The sequence below is a fragment of the Osmerus mordax genome, chromosome 21, assembly GCF_038355195.1.
Source record: "Osmerus mordax isolate fOsmMor3 chromosome 21, fOsmMor3.pri, whole genome shotgun sequence".
NCBI lineage: Eukaryota > Metazoa > Chordata > Actinopteri > Osmeriformes > Osmeridae > Osmerus > Osmerus mordax.
Window position 1 is genome coordinate 9,902,260 of NC_090070.1, and position 15,910 is coordinate 9,918,169.

The 15,910-nt window shown below is 50.3% G+C and overlaps 1 protein-coding gene across 1 annotated transcript; it reads left to right on the forward strand.

Annotated features, from left to right (window-relative positions):
* Window positions 1-7,629: 7,629 nt before the first annotated feature.
* pld5 (phospholipase D family member 5) lies at window positions 7,630-15,699 on the forward strand. The gene is made up of 10 exons (XM_067259612.1): window positions 7,630-7,662; window positions 10,489-10,625; window positions 10,874-11,057; window positions 11,269-11,377; window positions 11,843-11,970; window positions 13,039-13,236; window positions 14,007-14,158; window positions 14,575-14,740; window positions 15,051-15,141; window positions 15,275-15,699. Exons 1-10 carry the CDS (start codon window positions 7,630-7,632, stop codon window positions 15,547-15,549), a joined length of 1,473 nt encoding a protein of 490 aa, XP_067115713.1. The 3' UTR covers window positions 15,550-15,699.
* Window positions 15,700-15,910: the final 211 nt, after the last annotated feature.

The window sequence follows — 15,910 nt, forward strand, 5'->3', positions numbered from 1 at the left end:
TGAGGCGCGTCCCTGCCAGCCCGCCTTCCAGACTTCCTGTTCAGTGTGGGAGAATGCAGCTGTTTAGAGGAGTTGCTCAGCATTGGGCTGTGCTCAGTCGAAGCCCCTGGTGAATTGACACGGTCATGAAATATTCAGAACCGAGTGCGACGGTCTCGTCCTCTTTGGTTTTAGAGGTGCACAAGTTCAAATGGTTGAAAACGAAAGAATGTGGTTCGCAAACGAGATCCCACTTTATTTGGGGTGTTTCGAATCCATAATGAAATATGAATCATTACCACAGCACGATAATGACAAACTCTCATAACTTCTTATGTGTGATGTGTCATCGCAAGTTAGATGATGATGATTAAGCACATTTCCTTTCTCACGCTAACCAAGACGTGTGACAGAAGCGATCATGGGAGTGCCGCGGAGACATTAACATAGTCTATATCGGCTATCGATGGACACGTCTTGCTTGTGGTCACTTGGAGGATTCAGGAGAACAGGTTGAAAGTGCTCGGTTGGCAGTTTGAAAATGCAAGCAGGCAGTAGGAGGGACGGAGTAATTAGTATGCAGTGCACAAAAGCGTTTCAATACACACGCTGAAAAAATGAATTAGTATGGTTACTCCTGGGTTTGGAGAAGTAGAGGTAACATCTTTGTCAAAATGTACCCATCATTTTCTTAAGCAAAGGTTGCATATACTATACAAAGACAAGAGAGATTTCACCCATTAAAGTCAAGTTAGTTATATGGTATTGATGGTATGATGGTAGAACAGTTAGCGTAGTAAATCAGAATCGTCATTGCAAAATCTATTCCACTGCCCCAGGCAAAGTCCCATAGAGGTGGCATAAATTGTTCAAGGCCCCATAAATGTTGTCATTTATTTTCTGCCACCGCAGTGTTTATGCAACACACACACACACTCAAACATATACTCAACAACAGAAGATCATGTACTCTGTGTACATTCATGCTGCCATTTGGACTCTGCCGTTTGGGAGTTTTGTACACACATAAAAACACCCTGAGACGAAAGTTAAGGCTAACCGAAGACATTCTGAGTATAACAGTTGTGTCACACTAATAAATAACCCGACTCTGGCCAATTCTCGGAGAACTAAATGACTACTGGCTGAAATGTTTTATTGTGCTGGCGCCAGTATGCTTGCCTACACACAGTTTGTGTATGTGTGTGAGTGTGAGTCAGTGCGTGAGTGTATGTGTGTGTGTATGTGTGTGTGTGAGTCAGTGCGTGAGTGTATGTGTGAGTGCGTGAGCAGTCAGTGCACTTCATACTTCCCTCTCTCCCACTCCTCCACTGCAGCAGCTCTCCCCTGGTGCGCCACCGCCCACCCATCAGCGCGGCCCGCCCCTACCCCCTCACCCCCACGCCCCCCGTCCCTCCCACCGTGCCTGGGATACCCTAACCTCTCCATGGGGGAGAGCACAGCACCGCTGGAGCTCAGGGCAGGGAGGGGGGGGTGGAGACTGGGTTGTAAAGCTGTGGGCTCACCAGACTGGGTGTGTCCAGACATCCAGAGACTGGCAGGAGTTAGACGAAAAGAGAGGAGAGTGTGTATTAGCGAGTGAGATGAACAGAGAGAAATAGAGCGGGAAACAGAGAGAGAGAGATCGGCAGATCAAAGTCAGATAGACAGTTTCTTCAGGATATTTTCCTTCTCGGTGTGTGTGTCTGTCCGTGTGGGGTGCTGTTTGGGGACCCAGGCCAGCTATGGGGCCCCCGGAAGGTTCTCGGCTGAAGGGGCTTGGTGACATTCGCCCAGTCACCCTCTCGTCCCTTGGTCGTCTGGGGAACACTGTCTACACCACCGCACATCAACAGGACCACCCTGCAACCATATGGTCACGGCGTAGGGAACAGGTGAGTCTCCTGAACGCTCCTCAAACCTGCACTCTGAGTTGTGTTGTGGAAAGAGTGGTGATAGAGGCTGCATGGGACACAGGCTGGGATAGAGGCTGGGACAGAGGCTGGGACAGAGGCTAGGATAGAGGCTGGGACAGAGGCTGGGACAGAGGCTGGGACAGAGGCTGGGACAGTGGCTGGGATAGAGGCTGGGATAGTGGCTGGGATAGAGACTGGGATAGAGGCTGGGATAGAGGCTGGGATAGAGGCTGGGATAGTGGCTGATAGGGATGGGGCATGTTCACCGAGTCCTATAGAAACAAGCAGAAAGCTTTGGTTTATTGTTTTACAAGAGTTTATTTAAATGAGCTTCTGTATTGGAACAGACTAGGCCTTCACAACATTGCCTACACACTCATTTGATTTGTTTGATGTACAAAAGTATTTTGGTACTATTGGTCCATAACGTCTTCAGTTAGAAAGGAATCCAGGTTGGTCTCAAATATGGCTGTATAATCAAGCCCTGGAGTTGTAATCAAATCAAGTGATTTCATATCAGTTACATTTCTGTGGATGCATGGTATTTTATTTCCAACTCTAACTTGCGGTGTAGTGGAAACGTAATTGTCACAGGAGTGTGTCTGGAAACCAACAGAAGCAATCCACCCACACAGTTCTGCTGCGTTCATATTAGATTTGGAACTGCACAAGCGTTATTCATGGACAACCCATTATTATTCATCCGTTCACATCCTGTTCACTTAGCGTGTTAGCGTCATCCATTCACAGCCTGTTCACTTAGCGTGTTAGCGTCATCCATTCACAGCCTGTTCATTTAGCATGCCGGCAGCACAGTCTTCCAGCCTCTGGAGAATTGCAGCATGGGATGTGTGCTTTGCTGCATCCAATGAGAATTGATTACTGCCCCCCCCCCCCCCCCCCCTCGTTCTCAGTCTTGCTTCCTGCTTTTTGCTCTCTGCAAAACTTTGAAACTCCTCCCCCTTTTTATGGATGCCACGGCTCAAGAGAAATGTGGGCTTCATGCCTGGTTTTGAATGCTGAATCTTGGGATCCTGAGAGGTTAAGCTGCTGTGATGTCATGTTTTGAACGGCCTCACGGTGCTGATGTCTCCATGCTCCAAGCATGCTTTTATTGGACGGGCAGCTTTTGAGATGAACTCGTCTCTAAATATTTCATGGTTCGGTGTGTAGGGGAGTACTCTGAACCCCCCGCTCTGTGTGTGTTTGAGCGTGTGAACGTGTGTGTACTGTATGTACGTGTGTGTGTGTGTGACCTGCAGTGGAATCTCAGATGAGAGCAAGAGGGATGTGGTATTTGTGCAGGCCAGGCTGTCCTTAAAAGCATCTAGTTACACATGTGACTGACTCACACATTTACATTTTAGTCATTCACACACACACACTCACAAACACACACACACACGCACGCACACTCCTCTAATAAAACATATGCACAAACCACCAATCTTCAACAGAACCAACACATTTATACCACAAATCTGTGGAGATGTATTCGTTTCGCAAGTTAGTTTGGGGCTGTGCTAATTGGATCCTGCGAATGATGCCAAATCAGTATTAATTGGTGCGATCGAGAAATCATTCTGCAAAGTTCAGCATTTTAGTTTTCTCCATTAGAGGATATTTCTTTGGTGAGGCTCGACCGGATACAACCCAGAACATCAGCGAGCAGCTCTGGACCAGAGTCTCATCAGCCCAGCTTTGTGGAGCAGCTCTCTCCATCTGTCTCCATTTGGACCTCTCTCACAACTTCCCGTCTGCACGAATTCGGCCTCATCGTTCACCGTCAGCCCCCCTCCCTCCGTATGCCCTCTCGTGGTTGTCACGGTGCCAGCGTCCCGCGGCGACGGCTTCGCCCGGGCCCTCTCTCTCTCTAGCGCGCGGACGTGACCCTCTGCGTGAGTGTGAACGCAGCTTCATGTGAGGGCGAGTCGGCGAGTCAGAGGTGTGAAGGTGAAAGCCCGGGTATATCTGCATCCCTGCACCAGCCCCCCTGCAGATACAGCGTGTGGATACCCTTCAGAGACGGACAGAGAGGCGTGTCACATGACACCACCGGCGCGGCAGGGACACAGGCAGGCCCTGGGACAGACCGAACGAGTTTACGCTCTGAAAAAAACGAGCAGCGGCGCTCCGTTGGTTCTCCAACGGAGTCGACACGAGCCTCCTCGTGTCACTGCGAGAGAAACACACACACACACACACCACCGGGTGTGTTGACGGTTGGAGAGGTGCTTACTGTGCGTTCACAGACAGTTTGCCTACCCCGGTGGCCTCTTCATGGCAGGTGGGGTTTTAATCAGTCTCTTGTGGGGTGAGCGCTGGGCCATACACACACAGATAATGATGTCCCTGATGGAGAATTAGAGAGAGGAGGAGGAGGAGGAGAAGAGGAGGAGAAAAGGAGGAGGGGAGGAGGTTACAGTGGCTGGGCTGAAGCCACTGTAATGATGTAACTCCAGTACAGGAAACACTGTCAGGGGACTCAGGAAGTGTTGTTGCTGTCGGGGTCGGATCGAGACAAAATAAAGGTGGTTGCATAGGTGGGACTAAAGGTCGACAACCGATCGCCCTTCACGTGTTGCAGTGTCCACGCTGTTTAACAGCCTCTTCCTCAAGTATAAAGTGCCTTTGGGAGTTCTGATGACCCACCTCTATGTGGACGTGAGAACTTTGACGTTAGTTGGGATGTCAACTCTCACCATCAGACCTGTCCTCTGTCCCCATGACGATGGGAGAGGGGGGCAGTACATTCTTGTTAGTCACTACTTCCTGTCTGCTGCCCTGCACATCAAAGTGTGCGTGGTGTGCATTTGCGTGTGTCGCTCCCACGTGTGTGCGCGGACCTTTGGCAACATTCACTTTCCCCTCGGGATATGACTCTGCCCCTCCTGTCTACCCTCTGAATCTCTCTCTCTGTCTCTCTCTCTCTCTTCAACAGGATGACATCTAGAGGGCACCTCTCTCTGTCCCTCGCTTCTCCTTCCTTTCAACCCCTCTCTCTGTCCCCCCCCCCTCTCTCTGTCCCCCCCCTCTCTCTCCCCCCTCTCTCTCTCCCCCTCCCCGCTCTCTCTCTCTCCCCCTCCCTCCCTCTCTCTCTCTCTCTCTCCCCCTCCCCGCTCTCTCTCTCTCTCTCTCTCTCTCTCTCTCCCCCTCCCCGCTCTCTCTCTCTCTCTCTCTCTCTCTCTCCGTGACTTTGTCCCAGTGGGAGCACGTCCTCCCCACCAGGCACTCAGCCCTCTCAGCCTCAGTTATTACAAGGCTTGGGTGAAGGTGCAATAATGTCCACAAACCGTTTATTTACATGAACACACATACCTCATACTTTACACGGTATACAATGTGCCTGTGAGGCTCTTAAGCCTCTTTTTAAAATTACATTTACTGTAAAATATAATATTTATATGTTGGGAGGCGGGGAAATTGCATAATGTTCCCAGGTGATGTAACACCGTAGAGTCTCAATGCAACTGTTTCATGACGTTTTTAGTTTCTGATCAGCGAGCCACCTCACAGGAAGTAGGTGGAGTTAAGATCGGAGCGAGGAGGTCACCTAAGGTAATCCTACTGTAACGCTACTGTAAAGTCCTGGAAGTTTAATTTCAGCTGAACTTGAACACCCCTCTCTGCCCTCACCTCCTCTTCCCTCTCTGCCCTCACCTCCTCTTCCCTCTCTGCCCTCACCTCCTCTTCCCTCTCTGCCCTCACGTCCTCTTCCCTCTCTGCCCTCACGTCCTCTTCCCTCTCTGCCCTCACCTCCTCTTCCCTCTCTGCCCTCACCTCCTCTTCCCTCTGCCCTCACCTCCTCTTCCCTCTCTGCCCTCACCTCCTCTTCCCTCTCTGCCCTCACCTCCTCTTCCCTCTCTGCCCTCACCTCCTCTTCCCTCTCTGCCCTCACGTCCTCTTCCCTCTCTGCCCTCACCTCCTCTTCCCTCTCTGCCCTCACCTCCTCTTCCCTCTCTGCCCTCACGTCCTCTTCCCTCTCTGCCCTCAGGTCCTCTTCCCTCTCTGCCCTCACCTCCTCTTCCCTCTCTGCCCTCACCTCCTCTTCCCTCTCTTCCCTCACCTCCTCTTCCCTCTCTGCCCTCACCTCCTCTTCCCTCTCTGCCCTCACCTCCTCTTCCCTCTCTGCCCTCACCTCCTCTTCCCTCTCTGCCCTCACGTCCTCTTCCCTCTCTGCCCTCACGTCCTCTTCCCTCTCTGCCCTCACCTCCTCTTCCCTCTGCCCTCACCTCCTCTTCCCTCTCTGCCCTCACCTCCTCTTCCCTCTCTGCCCTCACCTCCTCTTCCCTCTCTTCCTCCCTCCTTTGTTCTCCCCACGGGTCCCCATTCTGCGGTTGGCTGCATGTGCTCCTCAGTAGTGCTAGACCATGCCAAGTATTCCTGTAATAAACCCACAAACACGCACCTGAGTGGTAGAGATGAAGTGCTTGAATTTTGTGAATGCTTGAGTGTGAAATGATTTAAGTAGTTAATTATTCAGTTTTAAATTTAAAAACACAGAAAACGAAATGCAAGCACACTGTGCAGTTATGTTTTTCTTCCACAGATTTGAACAGGCTTTCTGTATCGAATGAGAGCTATTCTTGGTCTTGATGCAAGGCATTGAGTAAAGTGCACATGTCTGCATGTGTGTTGGGGTGTGTGTGTGTGTACAGTACGCACAGTATTTGTGCCTGTACCTTGAGTGTTATTTATAATGTATACATAGTCTTGGTTTGTTTTAAGGTGTGTGGCTTTCCGGTCTCCAGATGCTGGTCTTTACTCTGAAATGCTCACAGCATATCCTTCAAAATGACTAATGATTCAAAATGAATCTTGATCTAGATGATAGATTAATGGAGATGTATATTTGAATATGTGAAGCGTTCTGCGGTTTCAGTCTGCAGCTGCTCCTGTGCCTCCCTCAGCAGGAGACACTGTTTAAGGATTTCTCCTGAGCACACTTAGCCAAGTCCATTTTCTCTCTGCCAGTTGAATTTTGCTTCAGCGGTCAGGTAAAATACTGGGGAGGGAGGGTGGCTGGGGAGGAGGAGGAGGAGGAGGAGGAAGAGGAGGAGGAGGGGAGGGAGGATGAAAAGGAGAGAAGGGATGGGAAGGGAGGGGTGAGGAGGAAAGGGGGATGGGTCAAGGGGAGGGGGATGAGGGGAGGTGGATGAGGAGAGGGGGAGGAGGGAGGGGAGGGAGGACGAAAAGGAGAGAAGGGATGGGAAGGGAGGGGTGAGGAGGAAAGGGGGATGGGGGAAGGGGGATGAGGAGAGGAGAGGAGGATTCGGAAAGGACGAGGAGGGAGGGGAAGGGAGGGAGGACTCATGAGTCTGAGTGAGAATTGTATTGGATGTTTGGTCAGAAGGGGTAGGGCACTGACTTTCTCCCTGTTTCCCTCTCCCTTTATCTGAGAGGGAACGGAGGAGAGCGAGCATCAAGATCTCACTCTCTCTCTCTCTCTCTCTCTCTCTCTCTCACACACACACACACACACGCCCTCACGTACAGAGAGGGGCACTGGAGGGGCCATGTCAGGGCGTGCGGCAGACCTGGGGCTGCGGCACACACCACACGCACCACACACGACACACACACATCGTACGGACCAGCGTGGCTTGGGAATGAGGGGAGTGGTACAGAGTGAAGACCGGCCGGTGTGGTCACAGGGGCAACGTACCATGTAGACAGGTGTGATTGAACTGTAGTTTTTCCCACCATCCTGAAGTTTGAACGGACTACGACTGACATGGCGGGGCCAGTGACAAATGAGCCTATGAAGGTGAGTTGTACACCATTCCTCTCGATCTTCCTCTTTGGCTCTCTAAGTCTCTATTTTGTTCATCTCTTATATCCAAGACTTTGCTTCTTGCTTTGATTTCTAATGGGAGAAATGGGTGTCTAATGTGACCGTTTTGTCACATCTGGGCTGCAAAACTACCATCTGACTAAGATTTTCGCATGTCCTATAAATTGTATTCCAGTAACACCACATACTTCATGAAATCTCTAAATGGACCAGGTGGGACCAAAGAGTAGAATGGTAAATTTGAGTGACGTGTAAAAAATGGTTTCCAATTCCAAGCTCTACGCCCGACTACACCGCGCAAATCCTCTCCTTCGTCCGGTCGCGTGTGACTGAGAAGCTGTGTGTTTGCTGTGGACGTTATCCCCCGGGACCAGCACCGACACAGTCAAACGCTGCCGGGGGGTCCTTGACTCGGCTAAACGAAGCGAAGGCTGGAGCGTGTCTGTGGGCTCCAGCGGGGGGGAGAGGAGTCTGTGGGCTCCAGCGGGGGGGAGAGAGGAGTCTGTGGGCTCCAGCGGGGGGGAGAGAGGAGTCTGTGGGCTCCAGCGGGGGGGAGAGAGGAGTCTGTGGGCTCCAGGGGGGGAGAGAGGAGTCTGTGGGCTCCAGCGGGGGGGAGAGAGGAGTCTGTGGGCCCCAGCGGGGGGGAGAGAGGAGTCTGTGGGCTCCAGCGGGGGAGAGAGGAGTCTGTGGGCTCCAGCGGGGGAGAGAGGTGTCTGTGGGCTCCAGCGGGGGAGAGAGGAGTCTGTGGGCTCCAGTGGGGGGTAGAGGAGTCTGTGGGCTCCAGCGGGGGAGAGATGTGTCTGTGGGCTCCAGCGGGGGAGAGAGGTGTCTGTGGGCTCCAGGGGGGGGGGAGAGGAGTCTGTGGGCTCCAGGGGGGGGGAGAGGAGTCTGTGGGCTCCAGCGGGGGAGAGAGGAGTCTGTGGGCTCCAGCGGGGGAGAGAGGTGTCTGTGGGCTCCAGGGGGGGGAAGAGGAGTCTGTGGGCTCCAGGGGGGGGAGAGGAGTCTGTGGGCTCCAGCGGGGGAGAGAGGTGTCTGTGGGCTCCAGGGGGGGGGAGAGGAGTCTGTGGGCTCTAGCGGGGGGAAAGGAAAGAGCATCTGGACGCCGGCTCGTCTCATTTGAGCCGGAATGGCTGGAGACGGACAGCGTTGAGCGGAGGAGAGGGCGATGGGGGCTGGAATTGATGGTGACCCACCACCATCCACCACCACCATCCACCAACACCCACCACCACCCACCACCATCCACCACCACCCACCAAACAACACCACCCACCACCATCCACCACCACCCACCACCACCCACCACCATCCACCACCACCCACCACCATCCACCAAACAACACCATCCACCACCACCCACCACCACCCACCACCACCTACCACCATCCACCACCATCCATCACCACCATCCACCATCACCCACCACCATCCACCGCCACCACCACTACCACCCACCACCATCCACCGCCACCACCACCACCACCCACCACCATCCACCACCACCACCACCATCCACCATCCTCCAACACCCACCACCATCCACCACCGTGGGCCCCACCACCCACCACCCTGGCCCCCCTGGCCCCCCAACCTCCCATGCGTCATCCACCTGTCAACGTTTCCCATGCTGTAAATTGGGGACGCTCTGACAGGCCAGAGCAGAGCAACACAGATCCTGCCCCCTGCGGACATGCTGTGAGGACGCCGTGCTGAGACTCTTGGTTTTTTCTTTCCCGACTGTAACTGTCAGATTTTCCTCGGCTCCAGTTCGTAATAGGGCTCCCGCTCCTTAAAGCCCCGAAGACAAGCCAGCGAGAACTGTTTATGATGGATGCACAAAATCCGGCGGAAAAGAAAATAAATAATGTGATACAGAGACACACAGCGCAAGCTGACATAGTTGTCAAGTCGTGTGCCAAAGGGCCAAACAGTGAAGAGAATGAGATGGCAAAGAACTGTTAACGTAAGCAAAAACAGAACTGCCGGTCGGCACTTTTACAAAACAAGAAAATCGAGATTCTCAAAGTTTACCGTTGATAGCAACGCTTTGCATTTGAACCATTGAACACATTGACGTTTAACAGGCGTCTCCATCCATTCAAACCTACAGTGGTTCCAATTACCTAAACCTACCAAAACACACACACACACGTCCACCCACCCACACACACACTTACTTGTACTGAAAAACGAATTCCCCCAAACAGAAGCTGGTTTACTGAACCCTCTCAGCATCGGTGCGTTTGAACAAAGCAGTGATGCGCAAACCACAGCACACACACATACACACCGAGGAGCCACTCTCTGCTCTGTCTAATGGAGGTGCACTGTGAATCAATTTGCCTTCAGTTGCAGAACGTTCCACCTCACCTGCCCTGCACTACTTGCCACAAGGTAGGATTCCTGAATCCTTCTCGGCTATCTGTGAGCACTGGTCCATGGGGAAGGATCCAGGATTAGCTGCCAGATCAGAGAGGAGCTGGTCCGACGAGGATCTTGATGATGGATCAATCAGGACATCCCTGAGTCCTAATCAATAGCATCCGCTGGATGTCAGACTCGAATGGTCAACGGCCCTGCTGTTCCAGGCCAGCAACAAAATAATGTATCGACCGTCATCTAATCAGTCACGTTCACCAACCCTTCACGTCGGCGTTTCGTCCGTAGCCTTTCGCAGCGGAGCGTTCAGAGTTGCGTTCGATAACCTCGGCGGAGGTTGCGTTCCACGAACCAGTTCTGTTGTGTGAGACTACTGATCACCGTCCGTTCGAACTGCTGCTGTTTCCCTCCGTCTTCCAGTCGCAGCAGAAGTGCGTCGCCGTCTTCGCCCTGCTGTGCTGCTTGGCCGTGCTGCTGGCGTTGATCTTCTCGGCGGTGGACCTGTGGGGCGACGAGGAGGACGGCATCACGGAGGAGAACTGTGGCCGAGACTGCAGGTGAGGAGGTCCCTCGAGCGATGATGTCGTCGCCAGGGGGTCGGGCGAGGTCGGACGGAAAGTGCAGGGTAACACCCCGAGAACGTACACGAGATCCTGTTAGAAGGCCCGAATGGGCTCGGGTGTTCAGTGTGTAGTCCGTAAATGGGGCGTTTCAAGACAAACGCGTTTCTCTCCAAACTAATTGGATCAATTCACTCATCTGTGACATGGAGAATCCTGATTCTAAAACTGCAATCTTTCACCAGTATCACCCTTGTGGAGAATATTCCAGAAGACCTTACCCTTTCGATAAATGGTATGACCCATGTGCCCTTGACGTCAGGGCTCCACAGCCTGTTGGACCGGACCAAGCGCTCTGTGGAGGTGGTTTCCCCCATCTGGGACCTCAACTCCTGGGACCAGGAGACATGGCCCAACACTGCCTCTGAGGTACAGAATAAGACACTCGTTTATATCCTTAAATAGTCATTTTCTACAGTGCCAAACTCTGCAAAGAAAGTCCAATTCACCATTCATGGAGTGCTGCTGACAATATTTCACACAGTGGATGATCTGTCATAACAGTCCTTGGGTAAGAAGGATTTTTACTGCGCAAAAAATTGCAACGTTGTCAATATATCTCCCTTGCTTTCCTCTTCAGGGCCAGTTGTTGTTCCAGAGGCTGGTCAATCTGAGATCACGTGGAGTTCAGCTGAAGGTCGCCAGTAGCCTGACAGACAATACTGAGCTGAGGGCAATGGCCAAGCATGGTGAGGGATTCTCAATGTACCTTTTCAGCAATGTACAGAAAAGCACTTCACTTTCACTGTTCTTCGTGAAGTGCAAATTCATACAAATGATCCCATTTAGAGTCAAAAGAAAAATGAATAAAACATGATTTCTAAGTAGAGCGTACGCCATCCTTCATAGAATACTGTAAAGCCTGATACTATGTATCGTATTCCCTTCTTTACCTTTCAATTTCGAGGCAAACAGACAAACCTCATGCAGCCAATATCATCCATCTCCTCCGCCCGACCCCATCTCATCCATCTAATTTCCTCACCAAACCCCCCCACAAGGTCAAAACATCCCGAATTTGCAAAACGCTTTCCAACCTGCTTCAGCTTCCTGTCAAACGTTACAGCCCGCCTGCAAGGCTGCTTGTCTTCCTGTCCGCCTGCTTTTCTGCCTGTCCCGCCCAAGGCCTGTCTGACTGTGTCCTGCCCCCGCAGAGGCGGAGGTTCGCTTTGTGAACATGACAGCTCTGACCAGAGGGGGACTGCACTCGTCCTTCTGGGTCGTGGACAGGAAGCACGTCTACATAGGGAGCGCAGGCATGGACTGGAGGGCGCTGTCCAAGGTACCCCGGAAACAAGGAGAGGTTTCTCCGAAAACAACGTTTAAAACCTTGTTTGGAATGACTGAGGGATTGGCGATTCTGTGATGAATGGGGATTCAAATGATTCTGTTGGGAAGCGTTGCTGATCTAAAGTCTTGCTTTTATAAATGCTTACTCTTCGAAAGTCTTGATCTTTTAGATTCTTAATATTTCTTACCTTTCTAGTCAATGTTTACTCTGACCAGTACAGATAGGAGGCCAAATGTGCAACACACCAAATATAGACAAGCAGCATTTCAATTGACATTTGGATGGAACTCAAACTGGATCAGAGGAGAGCACTGTCCAAGCTACCACAGGCTATTAGCATACTGTTGTTGGAAGTGATTACCTGGCATTTTTCATGCCTCAGTGCAGCCCTGGTGGTGAATGTACTGTTGAGTGTAATCACCACACAATGGGAGCCAACAGTAGACGCACAGAGACACACAGAGACACACACACACACACACATTGGAATGGAAACACTTTTTGTTATGTGAATAGTTCTGGACATGACTGGTTCTTGGTCACCTGCCGAGCAAACAGAACCAAGAAACATTGAATCAAATTGATCCTGTTTTCGAAAAACTCCTCAGAGACGCTTCTTTTCTTATGATACATTATTCTTTTATGCTTACAGTGCATTTCGCCTGCAATCAACCTCACCACCGTTTTTATTCCCCTTCCCAAACACCCTCAAAGTCCTTATTTCTGGTCTGACTAGTCTCCCCATCAACAAAGCAGTCAATCAGCAGTCCGTCTCCTCAGACCACCTCCTTCCTCACACACGGCTGTTCCGTTCAGTCATTTAGCAGACGCTCTTATCCAGAGCGACTTACAGGAAGTACAGGGACATTACCCCCCGAGGAAAGTAAGGTGAAGTGCCTTGCCCAAGGACACAACGTCATTTAGCACGGCCGGGAAACGAACCGGCAACCGGAACCTGATTACTAGCCCGACTCCCTCACCGCTCAGCCATCTGACCCCCCCCCCCCCACGTTCCTCTGTACTTCCTCCTGCGCTCTTCTTCTTCTTCTCTCCCCACAGAGGAAGGAGCTGGGAGTGATCGTCTACAACTGCAGCTGCCTGGCTCTGGACCTCCACCGGGTCTTCTCCTTCTACTGGCAGCTCCAGTACCGAGACTACATCCCGTCCATCTGGTCCAAGAGAGTCACAGCCCTCTACGGCAAAGACAGCCCCCTCGCCCTCACCCTCAACGAGACGGACGCCACCGCTTACGTGTCTGTGAGTGACGGCTGGAGCACGCTTAAAGCGTGTTTGTCACATGTACGTCGCACGTTCCCATTTGAGTCTCTGACCCCCTACCATCTGCTGCAAGCCACTTGCAACTTCATGCAACAATTAACTGCAACAATATTCAGTCTGGATGGAGAAGTCCCCTACACAATTATGAGACACAAAAAAATATATTGCCTCATCAATTAACAAGACACACTTGTCTAAGGTTATTAATCATGTGAAGGTTACGCTGAAGTATTTCTCGAGTCGGATTGTCACAGTCTAACTTGACAGTAATGAATCTATCTGCCTAGCGACCAGATGTTTATCAGAGATGTTGGAAACATTTATCATCCTATAGGAATTAATGACGTTGTCTGCCCTACTGTGATTCGCTGTTGGCAAACTCTTGTTTCTTGCTGGTTTGGCTCGTGACTGACAGTGATGCATGTTTCTGGAAACGGCTCTTCTCATCTTGGCCTCTTCCTCCACTCTCCAAAGTCTCAGACTTCATTAAATATGTATGGGGGGGAATGTTTTGGAAGTTAATTGCGAACTCAAACTTGATTCGGAAGATTTGGTCAACAGTGCATTGTTCAATTAAGGGATTTTGTCAAAGGATGTCAAATGGATGTTTTTAATCAGAGCTATGAAACTCTGAGAAGTTGGAGAAGAATCAACAGTCTAATTAACTTTAGAAATCCATCAAAAGCACATTAAACGCTTAGTCATTCTGGATCTGGATCTGGATGTAATTATGTTTTTCTTTCTCCCAGGCTTCGCCTGAACCCTTTTGTCCAAAAGACAGAACCAAAGATGTAGACGCCATTAATGAAGTCATCCGGGATGCCAAAAGCTTTATCTACATATCCATAACAGATTACCTTCCACTGCTTAACAGAACCTACCGGGGGAATGTAATCACAAGGTGATACTCTGCTCTCCATCCTTCAGCAGAAGCATTTCACAAACACACACTGAGGTTCTACATTTACATTTACATTTAGTCATTTAGCAGACGCTCTTATCCAGAGCGACTTACAGTAAGTACAGGGACATTCCCCCGAGGCAAGTAGGGTGAAGTGCCTTGCCCAAGGACACAACGTCAGTTTGCATGACCGGGAATCGAACTGGCAACCTTCGGATTACTAGCCCGACTCCCTCACCGCTCAGCCAACTGACTCCCTACAGGGAGTCAGTTGGCTGAGCACTTGTTGAACGCCATCCAGATGCTCAACATGTATCGAAACATGAAGCTGCCTATGACTTAAAAAGCAGTTATTGGTTTGAGATCGTTATTTTTCGTGCTGAACCTCCTTGTTTCCCCATCTTCCCTCTCCTCAGATACTGGTCTGCTATCGACGAGATGATCCGTGAGGCCGTGGTCTTGAGGGGGGTCAGAGTTCGCATGTTGATCAGCTTCTGGAAGGAGACCCACCCGCTCACATTCAACTTTGTGACTTCCCTTAAGTCACTGTGTATGGAGCTGTCCAATTGTTCTCTAGAGGCGGTGAGTGATCAGACGTTCCCTCCCACAGGCCTGTAATTACAGTGGTAATGATGTCTTCTGTTAGCACGTACGTTTATCCAAAGCATTGTTCAGGGGAGGATTAGAACCTTGACGTGCAGTCTCAAGCTTAACCACTGATCTTTATCCATCCCATAGTTCCGTCCCATCACAGAGTGGTACTGTGTGACTGAGGGGGTCCGAATAATGATGGGTTCCATGTTAGTTACAGAGGGTTCCATTTTGTTTTCAAACATCTTCCGAATTTCACCTTTAACCTTTCACCTTTAACCTGTACCGTTACATTTCGCAGAAGTTCTTTAGCAAACGGGAGTGGATGGATGGCGTTCAACAAGTGCTCAACCACAACAAGTACATGGTGACCGACAGCGCAGTGTACATCGGTAAGAAGTTCACATTGATTGGTCGACTCATTGATTTCCTTCACGGCGGTTTGTCAACTTGCATTGATCGTTTGCCGTTCATTGATTCATCTGACTGTGATCCATCTGAGGAATGTGACCTGTGTTTCTCCAGGAAATCACGACTGGGTGGGGAGAGAGTTTGTCTATAATGCAGGAGCGGGGCTGGTGATTAGGCCCTCACAAAGTCTGGAGGACAGAGGGCCCGGTATCGTGGAGCAGGTTAAGGCTGTGTTTGAGAGAGACTGGACATCACGCTTTGCCAGGAGTCTGCAGACCAAAGAGGGTCTATTTCCACAGGGAAATAAATATAGAAACCTCAAACAACCAGAACTGAGGAGTCCAAAAGAGGACAAAGATGGAGAAAGAAGATGGAATAACCCTTTATAAATATAAAAGCACAAATGATGAACTTGTTCCTTTATTTTGCAACCAAATGGACTTTAACAGCCACCTGTAGATTCTCCATGAAAATGTTGATATTTAGGAAGCTGGAAACTATCCTTTAATATTGTAATATTTCAAAAGAGAAAATCTCTAACTCATCAACCAAATGCTATCTATAGAGAATGCAAGAATACATACATTATTGAAGTGTTGAGAAATCTATTCAGTTCTATTTAGTAAGACTGACAAATGTAACTTGCAAACAGTATATATATATATATATATATATATATATATATATATATATATATATATATATATATATACCAGCATGAGCTGCATGAAAACTAAAATGTATAACATT